Source organism: Amblyomma americanum, chromosome 2 (genome assembly GCF_052857255.1).
Source record: "Amblyomma americanum isolate KBUSLIRL-KWMA chromosome 2, ASM5285725v1, whole genome shotgun sequence".
Lineage (NCBI taxonomy): Eukaryota > Metazoa > Arthropoda > Arachnida > Ixodida > Ixodidae > Amblyomma > Amblyomma americanum.
Genome location: NC_135498.1, coordinates 142,303,330 through 142,325,941, shown reverse-complemented (window position 1 = coordinate 142,325,941; position 22,612 = coordinate 142,303,330). Strand labels below are relative to the sequence as shown.

The 22,612-nt window shown below is 45.6% G+C and overlaps 1 protein-coding gene across 1 annotated transcript; it reads left to right on the top strand.

Moving 5' to 3' along the window:
- The first annotated feature begins 1,114 nt into the window (after nt 1-1,114).
- On the top strand, nt 1,115-11,015 carry LOC144119133 (monocarboxylate transporter 5-like). Its single transcript, XM_077651834.1, has 5 exons — nt 1,115-1,322; nt 4,792-4,935; nt 7,392-7,756; nt 7,880-8,633; nt 10,804-11,015. The coding sequence occupies exons 1-5, from the start codon at nt 1,115-1,117 to the stop codon at nt 11,013-11,015; spliced, it is 1,683 nt and encodes a 560-aa protein (XP_077507960.1).
- Nucleotides 11,016-22,612: the final 11,597 nt, after the last annotated feature.

The following is a 22,612-nucleotide window of genomic DNA, read 5'->3' as shown; positions in this document are numbered from 1 at the left end:
AGGAATACAGGCACCAATTGTAAACCGATGGGCATCGGAAGAGCACTTGTTTCGCAGGTTGTTTTAGTGTCAAGAAGCAGTTGACAAACACTGGTGACATAAACTGCAAAACTGCCGCCGCGGTGGCTCAGTGGTTATGGCGCTCGGCTGCTGACCCGAAAGACGCGGGTTCGATCCCGGCCGCGGCGGTCGAATTTCGATGGAGGCGAAATTCTAGAGGCCCGTGTACTGTGCGATGTCAGTGCACGTTAAAGAACCCCAGGTGGTCGAAACTTCCAAAGCCCTCCACTACGGCGTCCCTCATAGCGTGAGTTGCTTTGGGACGTTAAACTCCAATAAACCAAACCTAAACTGCGAACTGGCAACTTTCCGTGCTAGCCTCCTTTCTGAGGAAATGGGCGTGATTATGTATACTAAACTGCATGTTACGGCCCATAGTCTAAGTGAGCACCACAGGTCCCGAGATAATGGGTCATCTTGTAACCTTTCCCGTCACTGGAAAGAAGGTACTTGGACCCCTCTGTTGTCTAACACCGTCATCCTAGGAAAACTTAATGACAGCCCAACGCGTGAGATTTTGGAGGCTTTTCCCATCCACTTGGAATCAGATAGTTGCATTAGTGATCCTTCTGTCAAACTAACTGATAAAGAGATGATGTTCTTATCCGGCCAAGATGTCGCGCTCATGCCGATTGTCACCGTTGTGGGCATGATTATTAGCTTTTGTGTTGTTTCCTTTTGGTTTTTCGCTCTCGTTTGTATTTGGTGTACTTAGTATTTAAGATGCCTTTGGCGTGAATAAAAATCTAGTTGCGAGTCAGCGCTTGTGGTGTCCATTCTTCGTAGTGTCCCGTTGTTTTATTGCGCTGTTCAAATATGAATCAGTACCAACTTGCCCATTTCGCAGCTTTAATGAACATCCACGTCCTGAGAGGGCGACAGATGCTTCACAGATAGCGCCACGTAACCCGCGGCCCTGAATTAGATTGAAATGAAAGCCTAGTACGGGCAGCTGCCTTGGTGATGGTTGCTGTGAGAACAACGCATACGCGGGGTTTCGCTTCACTGGATATGCCCCACGATCGTTGCAGGCTAGCGCCGCATTCCGTCGACCATGGCGAAGGAGCTACAGGATCGTCGCGACATAATGGTGGACCGCTGCTGGAGCCTTGCTCCCCTGTCGGCACTGTCAGCTCTGCTAGCCATGCTCATCTCCAAGAACAGTGCACTTTTCTACGTCGCCTTTGTGGACGAGTTTGAAGTTAGCCGCCAGAGCGCCAGTTGGCCGCTGACTCTCAACATGGTGATGGCGCACATGGCCGGTGAGTTTGAAGAAAGCGATGCGAGCAGCAGAAAATGTCCCGAGCTCAATATCCGGTTTTAGACTTGGTACAGTATTTCGAAAATAGAAACAAAAACACGTAGGGATTCTTGCTACACACAACAATGCAGTGTACTCTGTTCGTCAGTCCATATTCTGCTTGATGCTACTACGGTGTAAAAGATTTGTAGCCTGAGATATCGATTGTAACGAGCCTTGGCGCTTGTCGGAGGTCTAATCAGGTATATACACTTTATTTTAAACGTATCCAGCTAGCATTCTTTATTGTTTAAAGGAACATGCGCGAGTTAAATCTTTAAGGAGGGATTTCTATCCATCACTTCGAATCTTCATATCCACAGTAAACTAATGTCGTAGAAAGACGGGAAAATGTCCCTAGCTCAATAGCCGGTTTTAGATTTTGTACAGCATTCAGAGAATAAAAAAAAGCACGTAGGGATTTTTGCTACACACAGCAATACAGTGTACTCTGTTCGTCAGTCCATATTCTGCTTGATGCTACTACGGTGTAAAAGATTTGTAGCCTGAGATATCGATTGTAACGAGCCTTGGCGGAGGTCTAATCAGGTATCTACACTTTATTTTAAACGTCTCCAGCTAGGATTCATTATTGATTAAATGAACGTGCGCGAGTTAAATCTTTAAGGAGGGATTTCTATCCATCGTTTCGAATCCTCATATCCACAGAAAAGTAATGTCGTAGAAAGAGGGTTTCTCGGCGTCCGACATGCAAACTTAGCAGGGGTAAATTCACAACGCATTGCTGCAGGTACCACTTATGCCACATTGACGACAGACAAGGGACAAGCAAGATGAATCATTGGAAATACCAAAATCCCCACCGCATCTGCTTAGCTGCGTCCTTGGCCGCTTGTAGTCGCTGTAGGCGCTTTTCCTTCTATGCTTTGCTCGAAACACTGGTCGTGTGTAAGAAGCAGGTAATTGTAACCGACCGCGATCGTGAGCAGGATTTGAGGGTGCACTTCATGTAATCGCACCCTGCTATGCCGGTTACATCACTTTCATACAGTGAGATTACTGTAATGAATGGAATGATTTGGTGACGACATTGAAGGCTACGCTCGTAGGACCGTCGTATAATATAGAGGTGTCATTGGCAAGTTTTAAACAACATTAGAATACGCTCGCTAATTGACTAGATGCAATGGCCAGTGACATTGCCCTTTAGGTTATTTTCAGGTCTCGCAGGTTCATTTTACTGCAGGCTGTAGCTCTAGTTATTCTTATTCGAATTCAATGGTTTCGCCATTGTACGATTTTTATTTATTATTTGTTATGGCAGCACAGATTGCTGGAAAAAATTTTTTGCCAGCCTTCCTACGAAATTCAGCGAGGTCAAAATTACGGCCGACAAAAGAACCGCTTAGACTCCGGCCACTTTACTCTCCCTCCTCAAAACGACTCCTATCTCCCTAGCTGCATGTCTTCGCTGAGTACGACTACTCTCGAGCCGCGTTGTGAAAAAACCCAAACGAAGTGGTGGTTTTTGAAACGAGAGATGTTTTTGCCACAAGAAAGCAGGAAACAAAGCCTCTATCAGCTGATCTCACAATATCAGAATAGGTAGAATTGGTCTTGATGTTGTCTGGCTAAAGTATCTCAAATGCTCGGACGGTGCCCGCCGAGAAGTATTTTTCTGTCGACAGCGTGGCAAATGTCCAAGCCTTCATCATCAATATGCAGCACGTGCCACTCCTGGTCAAGCGTGTTTTTTTTTGTTGTTGAAGTCCTTAAAAACAAGTGCATGTGCTTACTTCCTATTCGAACCAGAATAATATAATGGCGGTGTTTCCATTGAAGGCGCTCTGCATTAAACTAAGAGGACTAGCAGGACGACAAATACGATGTCTAAAACATATACCGGCTGGTGGCATTGGGAAACAAGGCGAATAATGAAGTAAAAGACTCAGAAAATCAAGCTAAGTGAAAACACTGAAAACGTGAGCACCGCTTGTGCGGGGATAGATAATTGGGAACAGTGACAGAAGTCTTCGTCCAGCTGCGAACATAAGTTTTTTGATGATGGTGACAACAATTTCAACCCATGTGATGGATTCGTATTTAGGAATGCATAAGATATCTAAATTATTCAGCGGACTGCGCCAAGCATATAGTTTTCTGTATTGGCGTTTGTTCGGTAATAAGCTGAATATCTTTTGTGCGACCTTCAAGGGTTGCTGAATTGCAGCTTGTTCGCTTAATATTTAAGCTAACTTTACTACAATTCAAGAGCGTGCAGCTCGGCGCCATACCATAGCCAAGAATTATGTGCCGTGGGATTCCTTTAAAAAAATCTTCACAAGCGCGTTTACCAAACTGTAGCAAAAACAAAACTATATATGAACCTATTCAGGCGTTTCAATTAAAGCTATAGACTTACGTCAATTCTCCTGGGGTATAATCGGCTATGTTGCCATTAATTCGACAGGCTGATGCTAATGGCACATTCATGAAAGGATGAATTTAGAAGCCTGTAATTAAGGGTACTTGCTTATATTTTAGAACTGGAGAAGCGCTAAGAACACGATGGACCCAATATAGCTTGAAATATAAAGGCCGATAATTAGCTGACAGGAGAAGAGCTTTGAGGCTGAATTTGGTCAGAGTATTCTTGCAATCGTTAAATGTTTGATCCAGTGGATGGTACTGCAGTGGAGGCAAGACGTAAGTCCTCGCTGAAAAGCTAACAAGAGCTTGCTTTCTGCGTAAATATTTTATCGCGGAAACTTCTAGAATCAAGAGATTTTCTTTCCCCTCGTTCAAGGTAGTCTTTCTTTTAGTAGCTTCAAGGACAACCATACCAAACAATTCCGGACAAAAGCAGTACTGAGCGGCAAACCATTCATGAACGCAATTTTTTCATGTGCTGTAAGATTTCACTATAAAATATCAATATATCCGCAGATTACCCATCGGCAGTGTTGAATTTTTCTTCCTATTAAACTTTTTGCTATCATCAAAAGCGTTCCCTAATGGTTGTCAATGGCCTTCTTAACTCTTCTATGAGACCGATGGAAACTTTTTAAAACAAAATTTTTGCTACATCTTAGAGGAATAATCCATTACATTCAATACTTAAATAAGAGGGTGTCAATGTTGGACATGACCTTGACGTGAGAGATGAATGCACGGATTTGTAACTAAATATAGTTATGAAATGAGCGACGACTTATCTTTTCAAGTTACAGTGCTCGACGCTTTATTTAAAGCGCCGTAAACATATCGCAACAGTGTGCATAAGAACGAATTTCAATAAAATTACAGAGTACGAGCCTTGCCTAGCTGTGTGGAATTTTCATAACTGAGTGATCTGCATTTCTTGAGTCAGGTGAGGTAAACTCAGTGCCCTTTATTTTGAATTTACAAGACCATTTTATTGAATTTCAGTATTGCAGACTTATGACGGCGTTTATTCTGATAACTTAAAGGTCTGCTAGTCATGGCGCTGCAAGAGAGGATCACCATCTATCAAGTCGCAGTGACAGGCAGCCTGCTGAACTTCGGTGCGCTCGTCGCCTCCGCCTTCACTCCGGACATCACCTGGATGACAGTTACCTTGGGCCTCATAAGCGGTGAGAACTTGCAGCTGCGCAGATATCGAGCCAATATTTACCCCCCCCCCCAGTGTGAAGAGCCATCTTTATCCCAACTACTCGGCAGTAACCGTTCAGCCTAAGACTGTTCGGTGTTAGAGTAAGAATTACTGAGATACCCAAGAAAGCGAAAGCAAACATCCGAATTCTGCATAAAGACCTCTCTGCTTCCGCCTGTCGGAGCATGTGCGCAAACATTACGCCCGTTCAGGCCATCGCTCATTCAGTTTTTCAACTTTCAGCATTCAGCGGTGAGTCGTTCAGTTGTCTTCGTGGAAAGTCACCAAATGCGCTATAACTAAGTAATATTAAGCGCTTTGCAGGCGTACCTTTACTGCGGGCATGAGCAGCATGCAACACGAGTTCTTTATTCTTCTACCCTCTGAGTTAGAGATACGCAGGGCGCTAGTCACGCCCACTCATGAATATAAATAAGAACCTTCGATTTTGGATTGCATGGGTAAAAATTGGACGCAAAATTGCTCTGCCCGAAGACAACTCCTAATTGAATTTCTCCGCAGCCGTTCACTAATTCGAGCTTTTTAGACTTACTTTTGAGCAGGAATAGTTAAGTTGACGGCTGGATGTGTTGCTGTTCAAAATAAAAGATCATAGCTTTAACGTTCATAACCGATCGTAGTCTTAAAACTGAACACAACACTATAATACAAATGAATCAGAGATCGCTCGTGAAGTCGTGGTTCAACAAAACATAGAAAAAATTGGATGAACACGTAAGCTCCACCTTAAAGGCATAACGCGACAGCGTTAATGGGTTAATGTGGAATAGGTAATTCTAGACTTTAGATTCATAGATCGCTGCAACTCCTGATTTCACTCCTTACACAGTGATTCAGCAGTTAAGCGATGCGCCACTCCCCTTCTATGGCAGGTGCTACCGCTGGAAGGGGATTGTGTGACCCAGGTTGTTTTTCCGAGAAGCCTCTGGCGGCCAATCATTACTTTAACTATCACCTGCTGCGGTGGTCAGTTTGCTCACCATTTGGCGGACAGACTGTGATGACGCCACAAGGTCACGTGGTCCAGGTGGCCCACCTAGGCTTCCGGAGCGGCCATTTGCTCCGGCCACTTAGGCTGCGTGGCTAAAAACGGTCGACGCCGACACCGACGCCGGACCAATTTCTTCGACATAGGGGCACTAGCGCTCTCGCGATAAAACTGGATCAGTAGGAGTAATTTATAGGCCCATCTTTGTGATGCTTATCGGCCATCAATACACATTGCTTACACCACCGCCTTCAGCCTCGTATGCGTGGGGCTCGTCTGCAGTGAGCTACGGGAAACAGTGCCTTCATTTTTCATCCATGTCATTTTGGAATTCCTTGAACTTAGACATCAAACAAACTAATACGCTTTCTCTGTTCAAGGTCAATTTAAAGCTTTTCCTTCTTAATGTGTGCTTTTTCTTCTTTTTTGTTATTAATAGTATGTATCGCGTCATCTGTGAGTGTTTTATTGTACATTTTCCTGCATTATATTTTTTGTATTTAAATATTTCTGTAACACATATTACACTATGTATCTATCTATTTATTCTATGCGTCGCTAATTAATGTGTTGTGTATTTCCTATTCTGTTGCTTACTGAAATTTATTGTCATGGGAGGTCCCACCCGCGGTCTTGTACCGTGGGACCTCTCGCTGTATACGCCTGTAACTTTGTTTGGATTCCTTAATAAACTTGAACTTCACGTTCAAATTCAACGATGCCGTATAACATGTCTAAAGCAGTCGAGTTGCAAGTTTGCACAACTTTTAGTGGACTTACAAACAAGTGCTCCAGTCTGCTGGACGCAACCCCTTCCACGTATCTTATACTGCAATGTCAGCCCCTGCGTTCCGGCAGCTTAGGCGCACTAATGTGCAACTGAAAAAATTTGAAGCAAATTGAAGTCTTAGAGGAATTGAACGTGCATGCTTTGCTATCCACTGACTTGAGAAGGCGGCTAGATGTCAAGGCAAGCTAAACTAAGATAACCTGGTGGGCTAAAAATGATCAAAGCAGTATGTAAAACACTGGGATCACCGCCCCACCTTCAAAGAGCGAAAACAAAGAGATTACTGAGCATTTTACAATAGTATTTAGATCATGTCTTTGTTTCACTTGCGCTGCCTCCTCCAAATCACGTCTTACTAACAAGCCCGAACTTCCACTTCTGTTACGCGCTGTGTTTGGCCTGCGGGCTTTGCAGAAGAACAATGCTTAATCGGCTCGTTAATTTTCAAACCTACTGCCGCAATCTTTTTCCTATCGTCAAGAAGGTTGGCACAAATCTAATTTTGAATTGAAACCGCTGAAAAGCCAGATTCTTATTTTTTTATTTTACCAATATCACTTACCTACCGCGGCCTTTTCGCAAAAAAAAGTTTTTTTTCTCCTGTTTATAACAAGTGCTCTCTTCCTCGTGCTCCTAGGAACGGCTGTGGGAATGATCATGCTGACGCTCTCCATATACAACATGCTGTACTTTGACAAGTACCGGGCGACTGCCAGCGGCTTCAAGTACACGGGCATGACGTTGGCCCCCCTCGCTTTCCCTTTGCTGCTGTCGGCACTTCTCCGAGAGTACGGCCTTCACGGAGCGCTGCTGATGCTGTCGGCCATAACGCTAAACACTCTGCCTGTATCGATGCTCATGAACAATCCTCGACCTTTTACTCTGTGCAGTGGCGCAGCACATACCAACGCTCAAGGCGATGCTGAAGACAAAACTTGCGGCGTGGAAAAAAATTGCTCTGCAGAGGTAAGAAATGCTCTACCGGCCATTGTTTCCGTTTGTGTGAAGTGTGGCCTACAAGGCACTTTGTCTGCTTGTCTGAAGTGTGGCACGCAAATATCTTTGCGAAGAGATGTCGACAAAGCAGACAACGGGCTGGGGAATAAATGTGCATTATCAAAGGAGGAGGAAAATGGAGGCTATCGATCACTCAGATTTTCGTGCGAAAGTAACGCAGCAAAAGACGGCTTGCATAAATACTGCATTGCTCAAGAACGCCGTCCAGCCTCAGAGGTCAATGAGCAAAATGTGATCACCTGCCGTGTAAGAACAGAGGGGCGCTTAGTGGCAGAAGATGCGTGTGCTCGAAATACCAGCGCAAGGGGACTCGGTGCCGAGCGTGGATTTGACAACAGCACGGTCCCGGAGGAACGCGGCAGCAACATTGAAGCGATGTCGAGTAGCGAAGATAACAACATCGTGTTTCTTCTGCGAAATCCCATCCTCTATATTCTCGTGGCCACATTTACCATCGGAGAGTACACCACGGCCACATTGGAGACGACAGTGCTGGACTACGCCGGCGACAGGGGCGCCGCAAGGCGTCAAGCCGAGCCCATCATCACCTACGTGGCCACGGCTGAGATGGTTGGACGCCTGGTGATACCGTTCTTCTGGGATCGGGCAAGGCTTAGCCGCTGCTTTCTCGTGGCGATGTGCCTGATGGCCGAGGCGCTCTGTCTGGTTGGCTTACCGCACGCCACTTCGTTTCCTCAAGTTGTGGCGAGTGCTGTGATAACGGGACTTCCGGCAGGCTGTGTAGTGGCTTTGAAACCTGTCCTGCTCAGTGACTACTTCGGCGTAGAGAAGTTGTCTATGTGCTGGGGCGTCGCCGGTGTTTTTATGCTGCCTGTGGCTTTTGGAGGACCGCTGCTCATCGGTGAGTTTGGAAAAGCATGCTCTCTGTGATTTCTGACGAGAATTCGGATCCCCGGGCTTAAAACCTGATAGGAGCAAAGCTTTGTGCTTCATACAACCACTGAAAGCTTTCGTGTTTTGCTAAAATCCCTGCTCTCCGTTAATTTTACCAATCAACCCGGGAGCCTTGCGGATTTGGTTCTTCATGCTACTCTGAACTTCAAGCCTGTTATGCAACTTGGCTACTATGTAGGAAATGGTGGTTTTCTACTGCTTAATGCATTTCAGATGCGTTAAGTTAGAACAGATTTTGAAACTTTTTGTGACCCCTTTATGGGGCTGAAAAAGCGACGATAAATTCATTGCCCCCAATTTACTTAGTTAATTAGGCTAAACGCGCCTGAGGTTCGCCACCTCGTTTAACCTTGTTTAGGTTTGTTCAACTTTGTTTAGCTTTTTATAAGCTAGAAAATTCAGTTTGCGCTCTAACGTTCTTTGTGTAGTTCTTCAGCTGTCCTCTCACGATAAGTAGTTTGAGGCTCCTCGTTGTCATTCGGGTCGTCCTTCTCTCTGTTCGGTGATCTATGAAGCAATTCCTACACGCCTCTCGCCTCCACGTTTCTCACGCGACATCAACAGTCGCCCCTTCTTTTTCGCTCTTGGCGTTTTTTGGTCTTGATCTGCTTTCACATCTCGTTTAACATAGTTAACTGTCTTCGCCGCTCTCCTTCGGCTTGCGGCCTCACTATATCCACTCGACAGGTTGATTCTCTTTTGTGATTTTTGTTCATGTCGTCGTGTACGTTGTTCGGCTTCGAAATCTCTCAAAGTTCCGGTCTCATTCGTGATTTGCTTATTGCTGTTCTCCACGTTCATCCGGCGACGGCATCCTTCTGACATATTCATGTGCACGCAACCACATTTCTCGCTGCTGATCCTCACAGCCACTCTACACTCGGCTCCAGCTGACACGACGCTCCTTCGATCTTACCCGAGCTTACCATAGTTACTGCGAGGCTTCAACATTAGTATTGACTTCGTTTTCCCGATTGGCACATACAGTGCCGACGTGCTGGTACAATGTCTTGCCGGGCTTATTAAAACCGATACACAAATATGGCTGGCAGTCGGTATTGGCTCAACGCATTTGTGTTAGACAAAATGCGCAATGCGTATTTAACTTAGACCACAACGTCTTTCTTTTTTCCTTTCACTCCCCCTTCTTGCACAGCAGTTATCTGGAGGATAGTAGTTCCTGTACGAGGTGATTTTGTTTATCGAATAAAGATTTTGCTTTTAAAAACAGTGCAAGAAATAACCGTGCTGTCTACGCTAGTTCAGTGCGCGGCATGGCGGACATTGTGCAATTGATAAAGTTAAATTAAAAAGGCGATTTGTTAACTGAAAATGGCTAAGCAACTTCGATTTTTTTTTGTTTTAGGACCCAGGAATATATTGCGAAATTGAAGGCCGTCAACATGAAACGTGCAACTGTTTTTCTGATTTTGCATTGCGGTTTGAAGCGTCGGGTGTTACAAATACACAATCGAAAGCTTGTGGAGTTATCGTTGCTGGGTTCCTCCTGTATAAAATGGTTTAGCAGCGCGTGCCGTCGTGGGCGATATCACGTTAACTTCGTCTGCATCATAAAATACTGAAATCGACTACGTATCTGCCACATTGGAAATTCAAGCGAAGTCATTTTAGCAATGATCAACAAGGGAAAGCCAAGTTAACCAGCTTTCAACGCATTTTTCACCTTTGATGTTTCTAACGACGATGCTGATTCAGGAAATTTGAAAACTGCGCAAGCCATCGAAGTTGACGGCCTTCAAAACTGCATCATAATATGGCGCCCTAAAAGTGCTTAAAAGCCAGCTTTATATGTTAACGTTAAATATTTAAATGTTAAAGCTTAGTGTAAATGCCAATCGTCGTGCTGCGCAGCGCACTTTGCGACTTTGGTCGTTTATGTACAGACGGCTCTCTAGCCTTGCGCTATAGCCGTCGGCTCACTAAGGTTTCATGATAACTGTATTCAGGTGAGACGTTGCCTGATCCATACGTTTACTGGGCACCTAAACTCCACCTTCGCGCAGTAAACCTAGAGAAGCACTGGTTGGACCAATGTGAAAAATAAACAAAGAAAAATCATACATGCTCTCTTAAAACCAAATATCGTTTTTTCACAGGCCTGTTCCGTGATTCCATGGGTTCCTACGAAAACTTGTACCGGATGCTGGCTGCTTTGTGCATGGGCTGCGCAGCCGTGCTGTTCGGATTGGACTTTAGCCAGAGGCGAGCGCGGAGAAGTACGACTGTCGCCGAGGACAAGCCGTGCGCATCTGTTGGATTTCGCCCTCGGTCATTCGACTCTGGACTGGACAGCAGAGATGTTTACTGAGTGCATGAGCGCGCACCACCCTAATGCATGCAGTGATTTATGCAGATCATGTAGGATTATTATGATCACACTGCCACTGACACAACCGATCAAGTGCTTCGCATTGTCAAATGAAAGCTTGCGCTCTGCAACTGTAAATCACAGGTTATAGGCATTGTAAATTTCTTTGCGTATTTTGTGACCTTTATTTTGTGATATTGTTTGTTTTCGTATACTAATTTCAATTTGTAACTATAACTTTACCAGAAACTTCGAGCAAAAAAATCAAAATCAGCAGCTCAGCGTGGGTTCAAGTGCGCGACACCAGGAACAGCGTTTTTATTGCACGCTTCTGCTTTATATTTACAAAGAAATTAAAAAAAACGCGAGCGAGTACCAAAAACCGCAGGTGGCCGTCGTAGTGGCAGCCGCTGGTCTCACAAGTTAGTCGTCAATAATCCAGGGCTGACTTTGGGGTAGACGGGTATAGAAAGGTGCACTGAGGTTTCGCGTTGTTTCATTTTATCTGCACCGCAACGTTAACGCGATAGCGTTACGGCTCCCGTTGTGCAGAAAATCCGGCGTCGTCGGCGTCGTCATCGGTGTTGTGAGCGAAAAATAAGGTGGCGTAGTGAGACCAAGGTGGCCACCCCCCTGAGAAGCAGCCAAGATGGGCCACCTACCTCACGTGACCCTGTTGCGTTATAACAACCTGTCCACCAGATTGTTAGCAAACTGACCACTGCGGCAGGTGGCAGTTGAATTAATGATTGATCGCGAGAGGTTGCTCGGGTTGCACAAGAATCAGCGGTGGCAGAACCCGCCATCGCGGGACCATGGCACTTCCTTCAACCACTGAACCATTGCGCAAGGAGTGGTATGGCGACTCCCTGGGACATGTGAATCTAAAGTTGAGAATGAGGAATCCCGCATCTATGGAAATTAACTAATTAACGCTATCGCTTCCTGTGTTTAATGCGGCGCTTAAGCAGCCCCTCCAGTTTTGAACGTCGGTAAGCGAATGGGGAATCCTGCTTCGCCGGAGTAAGCTGGATATTCGATTAAGAGATGTCTGATTAGGGGGCATGTGTAAAGAGGCTCGTTTTTTTGTGTGGTGTAAAAGCAGCACAACGGAGTCTGCTTTACGTAATTAGCTGCCTGCCGCTACGTACCGGTGCGGACATAAGTGAACGGATCACTCTATACTCTTCAAAGTGCAAACAAGCCTTTCTTCCCGAAAATCAAGAAACGTTGTTCGTCCATTGGAAATCATGCATGCATTCAAAAGTGTGCATGTCAACTACTAGCATGCACGTACCATAGAAGGCAATTTGTACGGGGGCAACGGGTGAAATATATAGCGTGCTCCGTGTACTTTTGTCCCCATCTGTGCGATATTTTGTTTCTTTGTATAATGCTCTCGCATTGAGACAGGTTTTGGACAAAGAAGGCAGAAAGGGGCTGTTTTTTCCCATTGCTCTCGTGAGCCTATTGTTCCATTGTATAGTCCTGTACCCAAAAAGGAAGGAAAGAAATGTGTGGAAGCTGAAAAGAATTCACCTAATACTATCGGCCATGAAGAAGATAGGGCTTTTTTGCGTCGAAATGCCTGCGGATGTCAGTCTAGTTATTTGTAAATGAGATGTTTTCGCAGTGCGCCACATTTATTCATAGTCGGCCTCTGCATGATTCAAAACCAAGACCTCAAAGTCACATTGCTCAAAAAACTGAACGGACCACTGGGGTAATGAGAGTTCGTACCAAAGCTGGGATGGGTGAAATGCCCATGCAAGTCCGAATAATTCTAACTCTGAATACCTCTATAGAACGTCTGTTGCGTTTATGCCGCTGCAGAGGAATTGGCGCCACAGGTAAGCACTCTTGAATGTCTGATTACGTCACGAATGTCGTCACTGAATTCAACGCATAACCCATTCAACACATTTTAAGCCATAATCGTGTGGTATCGTCATGACATCAGACTTGACATCACTTTATTCTGATCAATCAGCGGGGCTTGTTGCATTTGGTGTATTACGTCAGTGGAAACGACTACACATAGGCGGGAAATGTGGCATTAACAGCTGCCGCTGTCATATGCTAGCGAACCGGCAAGGTCGTTCGCCTGAGCGGTGCTTATTTGTGCTGAAACAACGATACCGGTTAAAAGCGGCAGCTTTGCAGAGAACGTGGTTTTTTTTTTTATGCAGGGCTGCAATTTCCGACAGCAAACACTAATCTGACAAGATCGGCTGTGTTCTGAAAAAAAAAATGTCAGAAGGAATCGAAACGTCACTAAATAGGGGCGGTTTAATTTGAGGGCCTTTTCTAGCATAATAGGTTGGAAGGCGTGGCCGGTGCATCGCCCTTGTGATGAACGTGTAGCCTTGGTCTGCTTGGTGACTGGCTCAAAATGGGTTCGTAAAAAAATAAAAGGACATATAACAATCGTCCTTTCTGGTTATTAAGCGATGGGAGCGCTAATTCGTCAGATTGCCATTTTCAAGTATTTTCCAGGGTTTGCGAGTGGTTCATTACATCGGTATGCTACGCATGTGAGTGCTGAGATACTTCTCAGAGCGATATTTCATCCTGAGCAGGTATTGTCTGGAGTTCGCACTTGGAATACGCGACAGGAAAAAGCTATTTGTGTTTTTTACCTTTGCACCATGCGCTAAAGGAGATTCAATGGAGCGTCAAAAATTCAATGTAGCGTCTTTTTAAATCCTGAAGCAATCGCTGAAGACAACCCTAGATATTCGGCCAGTACTCTGAATATCCCGGATGTTCGGCCAGGATTCCGAATCTCCTGGATATCAGACCAGTACTCCTAATCTCCTGCTCCGCCGCGCAAAGAGACCATGGCCCTTTGTCGGATATAATGTTGTGTCCGCGGTGTAAAAAAAAATGTAATGCATTTAATGGGACATTTGTATTGCCATATATTGTTTACTAAACAACCTGAGTTAGTGCACAGTAATAACGTCAAGAAGGAGGAGGAAGATGCCCAGTGAAGTGTTAACGGGATAAATAAATGTTGTTACTAATTGCGGTTGATGTGGATTCGGGTTCAGGTGAGGGCCTAAAGAGCTTACAAAAATCTCGGCTACACGTCTATATCTCTTTCAGAAAAAAAGCACCATTATCTTTCGGAAAAACGTGCCGTAATTTACCTCATGCCCTACACTGTCAAACGTAAATGAGGAATTGTGTTTTCTTCACTGAATAAATATATTTGTCCGTGGCATTGCCGCATTTTGTTGCGCTCTTTTGAGTTTGAGTTTGGAACCCGTTAAGGTGGCTCGTGGTTTTCGATTTTGGCTGCTGATGCCAAAGTTTCAAGTTCGATCTGTTTCTTGAATGGTCCTTTAAAAACATAAAAAAGTAAATGAAAGGAGGAGGGAGTCCAGGCCATCAGAATTTTGCAGTGTTTAAAGCCAGTTCAAGATAAATAAAAACTAGCTAAGCGCTGAAATTAAGAACCTTAGAGAAAATCACAATTTTCAGACGTAAGGAGACAGAATACCAGTCGAGCCCAAAATAACAATCGTCAATTCATAATTGCAGGAAGAAAAAAGAAAAGTCCCCAAGGCTCAGTAAAGAGGAGAGAGAACAACAGGCAAGATAGGCAGATAAAAGAAGTACGGAAATGAAACATCTGAACACTGTAAAAAAAAAGAGAGAGAAATTTCATAGGACGCAAAATAAGGGTAAAAATATCACAAAAGTAAAAGCAGGACAAAGGCGCTATTAAAAACACTATGCACGAAGCTAGAAACAATACAGCAGGACATGCTGGAAGACGGCAGTGAGAAGGAGACGGAGATGTGAAAATAGAACAGACTGAAGGGTGAGAACGGACAAACTCTCAACAAAAGAGACATGTACACGCTATGGGGAAGATAGGTAAAGAGGCTACAGGTAGAAGAGAGATGGTAAGAAAAAGAAGCATAAAATTCATTCCCAAAAGCAAGCCACACCGGACAATAAAAATAAACAAGATAAAAGAAATAGCAGACTTTCAAAAATAAATAAAAATAAAAACGAAAAGTATTTAACGGAAGAAACAAAAGTGAGGTGAAGCCAAGTGTAGAAGCACAAGACGGAAGGTTCTTTTTATCCTTGAAGGATTGGCCAGAACGAAGGAATGAAGAAAAAGGATCATTTCAGTCAAACTGTGGCAGTGCGGGCGGAAGAATGATGTTTGAAAAAAAAAAGATCGCTTTCGATCCAAGATCGCAAAGTATTATTATATATTTTTTATATTCCGTAAAAATACTCAAGGTTACTCTTGTTTTGGCTAACGCAACATGTATCTATTCTTTGTTCTATGCAGCCCGTGTAAATGGACCAAATTTAGGCCTAAAGCTGGCCCGCTGCTGACTGAAAAAGACCTTCTGGTCCCTCCATGAATCATGTCCCACTAGGCATTAGAAGTTTTGATCTAATGTTGAAACTCGATCAAAAGAAACCCTTTTTTACGAAATTCCCGATGTAACAACAAATTTCGGTTCCATGGCCGGTACCCATAGGGTTCTTAACGAAACCAACTTGACTACCAAACTCAGACACTCGCTTGGCAACCGCGTGGCGACGCTCATCAAGCAAGGCCTGTCTAGTTGGCTCCCCAGAGCGCAAAGCACGATTGCAGCGGGATCATACAAGGGCTGCCCGAAAGCTTTTTCGCATCGAACTTATGAAGGTGAGCCGATCCCACCTCGTCTTAAACCGCAACACACTCTCACACTGTGCACTGAACATCGTCGCCTTCATCAACTTCCAACTGCGGCGCGAACAGATCAGATCAGCTTAACCTCGATCATAGATTAACCCTATTCTTATGTCGCCAGACGTGCCGACTACCCAGCAATACAAAACCATGCGCCAATCAGCGAAACACATGCTCTCGCACGTCTTCTCAGTTTTACTACGTTAAAACCCTACCACTTTGTTTTTCCAATGTGTATAAACTTTGCCCTAATAAAGTTTAGAGAAACTTGGGTAATCTTAGGTTTGAAGTGGAACCATTTTTTGGTGCATATATATGACTCTTTTGGAGCACATATGAGGTGTATTTCAAAAACGGCATTGAATCATTTTCATTTTTTAGGCAACTACTTGGCAGCCACTTCTAAATGCGTCGTGTAGGGCCTCCGAGAATTTCGTGTTTAACATACGATGCCGTGCTAACAAACTGCGCTTCGAGTCGGCGGAAGACACGTGGTGTATGTGCCGAACACACATTGTTAATGTCCATAGGCTTGCCGAGTGACGGTAAGTGTTGCTCCTTGAGATAAAAAGATATCCTGTCGATTGTGCAGGCGCACGCTAAATGGCGTGTTTTTTTTTTCCGTTTCTTTCCTGCTTGTTATTTGCCGGCCCTGCCACGGTGAGCGCAACAGTGATTCACTGCGACAGCTTATCGTTCATCATTTCTGGCGTTGTCGAGTTTTCGCGTTAACGGACGCGTGAGCGACCACCAAAGCGGACTAAAGCGTAGAGGGCCGTCTGCACTGGAATCAGTTCTCACGAAGTCAAACGGCTCTCAGGTGCCAGTTAGGGACAAGAACGAGCGCCGCAGGCCTTTGGCACTAGTCGTTTTATTGAAACATTATATAATTTCTAGAAACTTTTCAAAAGCATGAGAATTACGCTCGTTTTCATCGTCACCTATAGGGAATAGGTGACAGCGATAGTCACGCCGCATTCTGGTCGTCAGTCGTGGCTGCCTCACACCACCCGGACTCAAACGAATGGCGTCCTCATTGCTCAGCCAGTGAAACATGACCGTCGCGGTTAGGGCCATTACTGCGGCGGCGCCGTAAACTTACTATAGAGCTCCTTCTGCAAAAACGAAAACATACAAATGCACAAAGGGGTTATAGCACAATGATTACAATCTGCGCCGAGAACAGCAGGTCTAAAACAGATCCTTAAATTAAATCTTCCCTTGGGATCTACAATTTATAACAGGCTTGTGGCATTCGAACGCCTGATTTTAAAGCGAGAAATTCGCTGATATAGAGTTGCTCATAAATAACATTCTCCAGCTCAGGAACAAAAATTTAGCCCATCCGAACGAGAAACGTGCTTTCCGCGGGAAATGCACAATTGAAAGATATGTTCTCTTTATTTTCTCTTTACGGCGCCGACACGTCCTCCTCTTTTTCAGGTCTTTTCAAGGGTTGGCCTTAATATAGGCGTAATGCCGGCAAGACGCCGGTAGGATTCCAACGCTCCTGACTAGCTAATTTGAATTGTTCTGCAGAACCAAACTCACCGCCTTCATTCCGGTGCAGTGCGTTTGAAAAGTGATGCATCAGCTCAGACAGCCCGGCATCGAATACTGGACATCCATCGTCGTGGCTTAACAGCTGCTACCTAAGGCGACACACACAAAAAATGCCGTCTGAATTTAGCATCCGCGTCTAGCGTCAATGCAGCCCCCTTGACATCGTTTAAATACTGCGTTGCGCAACAAAAATCAAACATTCTGTTATCGGTTAAGTTTCAAGCTTGTACGCCAAGGTTGAGGACAGCAAGGCAGCAAGGGGAGGGCTACCGAGTAGCGGGTTGCTCGCGCGAGCAGCAGCAATCACGCGTAAAAAAAGAAAAGAAAAAAGAGCGCGCCTCTAAGAGGGCGGGCCAAGAGGAGGTTGAGTGGTTTGTCCCCTTCCCGACAGCGCTGCGCTACGCTCTCTCACGTGATTTTTTAGTTGGTCGGCGTGGACTAGGCCTCCGGCGCTTTACGCTACTTTTCTATTTTCGTTAATCACGAAGCTTCTTTCAAGGTCACCTGTTTGTTTTTCAATACAAGGACATTACACTCATATCGAGCTGAAAGACATTTCGGACCTACTCACGAAGTTCTTTTTGCGTCATCAGTTTAAGTGAGTGATTTGCTAGAAAGCTTTACCTTATTTGAGCCACGTCATTCAAACTTGATCTGTATAGTCATTTTAAGGGGCGCTTTGTTGACTTTTGCCGACCAGGGCACTGTCCAAATATGCCTTCTAATGCCTTTAATACTTCTCGTAACTTGTTAACATGGCTTAAGCTTGTGTTATTAAGCTGTCTGTAATAATAATAAAAAAAACATTCTCACTTCAAAGGCTTCGTTTGCTTTATAAGCAGTGTGCCCAAATAACAGTGATTCCATTCGTGGCGGTCCAGCATACTGCAACGCAGCGGATTAACAGTGAAAGGATCATCTGAATGATAAAATATAAAGCGCCGTCTTTCTGGGCCTTGCGCTTTTTTTGATGCGGCTCAGCAACGGCTGAAAGCAAAGCGCAGCTATGTCCGTGTCCTGCCAGCTGTCAAGGCAGTCAGGAACACGCCGCGTTCAGAAGAACCATTTAATTTGGGTTACAGGCGGCATTCTATACGGGGCTTATGGTGTCGCTAGCGGACACGTGGGATGCGTTAACTCTAAGCTATGTACTTTATTGTGAATTGTGAAAATACAAAAGCATCTAATCGGTGTTATCTTGAAGTACTGTGAGACTAAGTACAATTTACACTACGAATTGCGTTGAGCCTGTCTCTCTCCAAGATTTGTTCCTTCCCCGGGCCTGCTTCTTTTCCATTTGCTTTCGTTCGGTGCCAACGAAACATATTGCGGCGATCCGAACAGAGTTCACTTGAAAATGTTGATGTGTGCCAAAAGGCACCAATCTTTGAGACGTACGCGCTAGAAACTGCGACACGGAGAAGTAAATGAAATACTTTATAATCCACGCCAAAAGCGTGCGCAGTCGTGACGTCACTCAAAGTAGTTTCTAAAATTAACTGTCCCCCATCAACAAGGGGTGCTGGTGATCGAGCCCCATAAGCCTCCATGTTTTGCACGTATGGGTGTCTACCGAAGCGTCTCTGCTAGTTTACATCTATCTTGGCGTTCGCCTCTACACCACTCATATCACCCCTCACAACTGCAGCCTACGCAATGCAAGCTCGGCACGAAGCAAGCGCTTTACTGCCCTCACTGCAGTGCTCCACGTCCCCATCACCCCAACTTGGAGACTCCAACTTGGACGACAACTACAAGACCGTAGCCTCTTCGTCCTGGTGACAACGTTCGGAAGGAACGTGTCTGGATTCATGACTGCATGTGGTGAGTGCACGGCTTTTCTTCACTAAGATATCACTGGGCTTTACGTATCTGGAGGAAAGTACAGTGCAGTTATTTTTCTTTAACCGTTGACGGAAGTTTTGAGTACGTCAAGGTTGTTATAGAGTGAAGAGTTAGCAGCACTAAGGGCAGCCATGAACTTGAAGGCACTAAAGAAGCCAAAATTGTTGAGCTTGGCCAAAGAGTTGGGCCTCCAAACTGCCGAATCAAAGAGAAAGCCGGATATCAAAGAGGCGATCGAAGCTATCGGGGCAGACGACGATGAACTAGAGGAATGCCGAGAGAGCATCGCAGAGAAAGAGCAGGAGCGTAAGCGCCTAGAGAAGAAAAGGAAGAGCGTATGCGCCTACAGGCCAAAGAAGAGCGCGACCTCGAAATGAAGCGCCTAGAGATTGAGCTTCTGAAAGCTCAAAATACTGAAAGACCTAGCACAGAGGCACGTGAATGCGAGCGCAGAATGACAGACTTGATGGCGCTCTACGCATTAGGAGGGGACATAGGTCTTTTTCTGGCACAGTTTGAGCGCACGTGTGAGAAGGCACAATTCGCGAGAAACACGTGGCCGCAACGCTTGCTTACCTTACTGCCACGTGAGGTAGGTGATATCATCGCCCTCATGGGGAAAGAAGAAGCAGAGGACTTCAATAAAGTCAAAGCAAATCTGCTTAAAAAGTACAGGTTATCAGCAGAAGCATTCAGGCGAAAGTTCAGGGAAGTCGAGAAGACCAAAAGCGAGTCATTCTCAGATTTTGCATACACCTTGGAGGTAAACCTGAAGGAATGCCTCAGAGAAGAGGGTGCACTCGGCGACGCCGAAAAGACAATGCAGTGCGTTGCCTTAGAACAGTTCTACCGCCGGCTGCCAGTAAACATCAAGTATTGGGTTCAGGATAGGCCAGGCGTAGACACTATCACGAAAGCTGCCAATCTCGCTGAGGAGTACGTAACCCGCCGTGCGTTCGAAGGCAACGAAGCTCCTAAGAATGAGGTGACTAAATACAGACCCGACAAGCCAGAGCGATGGTCAAAGTCGAATCAGTATAAATACAAGGAAAGATCAGATCCGGTGAAAAGTAGTGACGAGAACAGCAAGGAAATGGAGGAGTCACCCGAACAGAGGGCAGAAAGGCAAAAGAAAAAAGCTTTCGAGGCCAAAAAACCAACAGTTTGCTACAACTGCCAGCAAACAGGGCATATCTCCGTGGGATGCAAAAACCCCAAACTTGTGTTGATGTCTCTAACTAGTAACGAGGAAAATCTGAAATTGCTAGAACCGTACATTCGAGACCTCGTGGTAAATGGCAAACCGTGTAGAGTGCTTCGCGACTCGGCAGCCACAATGGACGTGGTGCATCCGTCGTACGTAGAGGAAGGCCAGTTCTCGGGAGAATGTGCTTGGATAAGGCAATCCGTGGAAACCTCCAGTGTTTGTCTCCCTGTGGCCAAGATTCGTATCGAAGGCCCTTTTGGAGTACTGGACACTGAAGCTGCCGTCTCGGCACATCTCCCGCCTCAATACCCATATTTGTTTTCTAACAAATCTGAGTATTTGCTGCGACGCAAGGGAATCGGGTTTAGTGAAGGGATAGTGCAAGCCTTAACTCGTTCCAAGGCAAGGGAGCTCGCGACCAAGGCAGTGTATGAGTGCCCAGTGGGGGAGGAAACAGGTTTGACGAAGGATTCGTCACCTAGCACCAAACAGGACAGCCCTATAGGGGATAATGCAGAAGGCACACCAGCTAATGAAGGGGTCAGGAAAGCAGCGGAGCCTGAAATGTCTCGCGAGGCAGAATGCAGACAAATGTTATTGAATGTAAGCCATGCCACATTGATTGCTGAGCAGGAAAAAGATTCCACCCTGCGTAACCTAAGGCCGGACGCTAAAGAAGGTGTGGCCAAACGGAACGTAAGGTTCCTCAAGAGGGCAGGCGTCCTCTTTAGAAAGTACACCAGTCGAAAGGGAGTGCAATTCGACCAACTTGTGGTGCCGCATCCCTATCGCGAGCAGCTCCTGCACCTGGTTCACGGGGGCTTTTGGACAGGGCATCTGGGCATTCGTAAAACAAAGGACCACTTATTGCAGGAATTTTACTGGCCCGGCTGCTTTCGAGACGTAGAAGCATTTGTAAGAAGCTGCGACGCATGTAAACGCATAGGCAAGCCCGGAGATAAGGCTAAAGCACCAATGAGACTTGTTCCCATTATCACGGAGCCATTTCGCAGGCTCATAATAGAAAACGTGGGGCCACTTCCTGCAACGCAGTCTGGCTATCGACATATCCTTACTGCACTATGCCCCGCAACAAAATTTCCCGAGGCAGCGCCTCTTAAAGAATTAAGCTCGGTGGAAATCGTCAACTCGCTTTTGTCTATCTTCGCGCGAGTAAGGTTTCCCGCAGAAATGAAGTCAGATCAAGAATCCGTCTTAATGAGTGCACTGACCTCGAGGTTTCTGGAAAGGTGCGGTATTAAGATCATTCATAGCTCAGTGTACAACCCGTAGTCAAACGCGGTATAGAAAGTCCACTCAGCCATGAAAAGGCTTTTGCGAGCCATGTGGTATGAGCACAAAGCCGACTTGGAGAGTTGCTTGCCTGCAGCGATGTTCGCGCTTAGAACTGCACCGCACGAATCAATAGGTTATTCACCTTCAGAGCTCGTTTACGGACGCTGCCTTCGCTCCCCTCTTCGCATTGTTCGAGAAGCCTGGGAAGGCCGGGAAGACGATCCTTCGGTTGTGGCCTACGTTCTAGAGCTGTTGGACCGTCTGCAAACTTCTCAAGAATTAGCAGGGAAGGAAATGCTGAAGGCACGAAGCAATCCTAAGCATTACTATGACAGGACGGCTCGCACGCGACGCTTTGAAGTTGGGGAAAAGGTAATGATCCTGAAACCTTCATTGAAAAAGAAGCTAGAGGTTCAATGGGAGGAACCGGCTGACAAAATTCAGAAATTATCTGAAACAAACTGCGTAATCGCTGTACCGGGAAAACTAAGGACACCACAAGTGTACCATAGCAATCTACTTAAAAAATACCGGCAGAGGGAGGCCATTGTGAACATGTTCCTTAACCAACCTGAGGAGATGCCTGTCGACATTCCGGAGTTAACAGCCGTGACGGAGGCAAAAGACGTTCACGAGACCATTGACAAGCTGGTAGAAGAGGCGGAGTTGAATCCCAATCAGAGGGCCGAACTGAGGGAACTCGTGTTTGAATTTAAAGACGTATTTTCAGACACGCCGGGCAGGACCACTGCGATCGTTCACGATATCGAGTTAACCTCGTCGGACCCAGTTGGTTCGAAAGCTTATCGCGTTTCGCCTCGTGAGCGTGATATCATGACCGCTGAAATAAACAAGATGTTAGAGCTAGGTATAATCGAGCCAGGAGAGAGTGATTATACCTCGCCTCTTATCTTGGTTGAGGTCCCAGGAAAGGAGCCGCGACCATGTATCGACTACCGCAGCCTCAATTTAATCAAG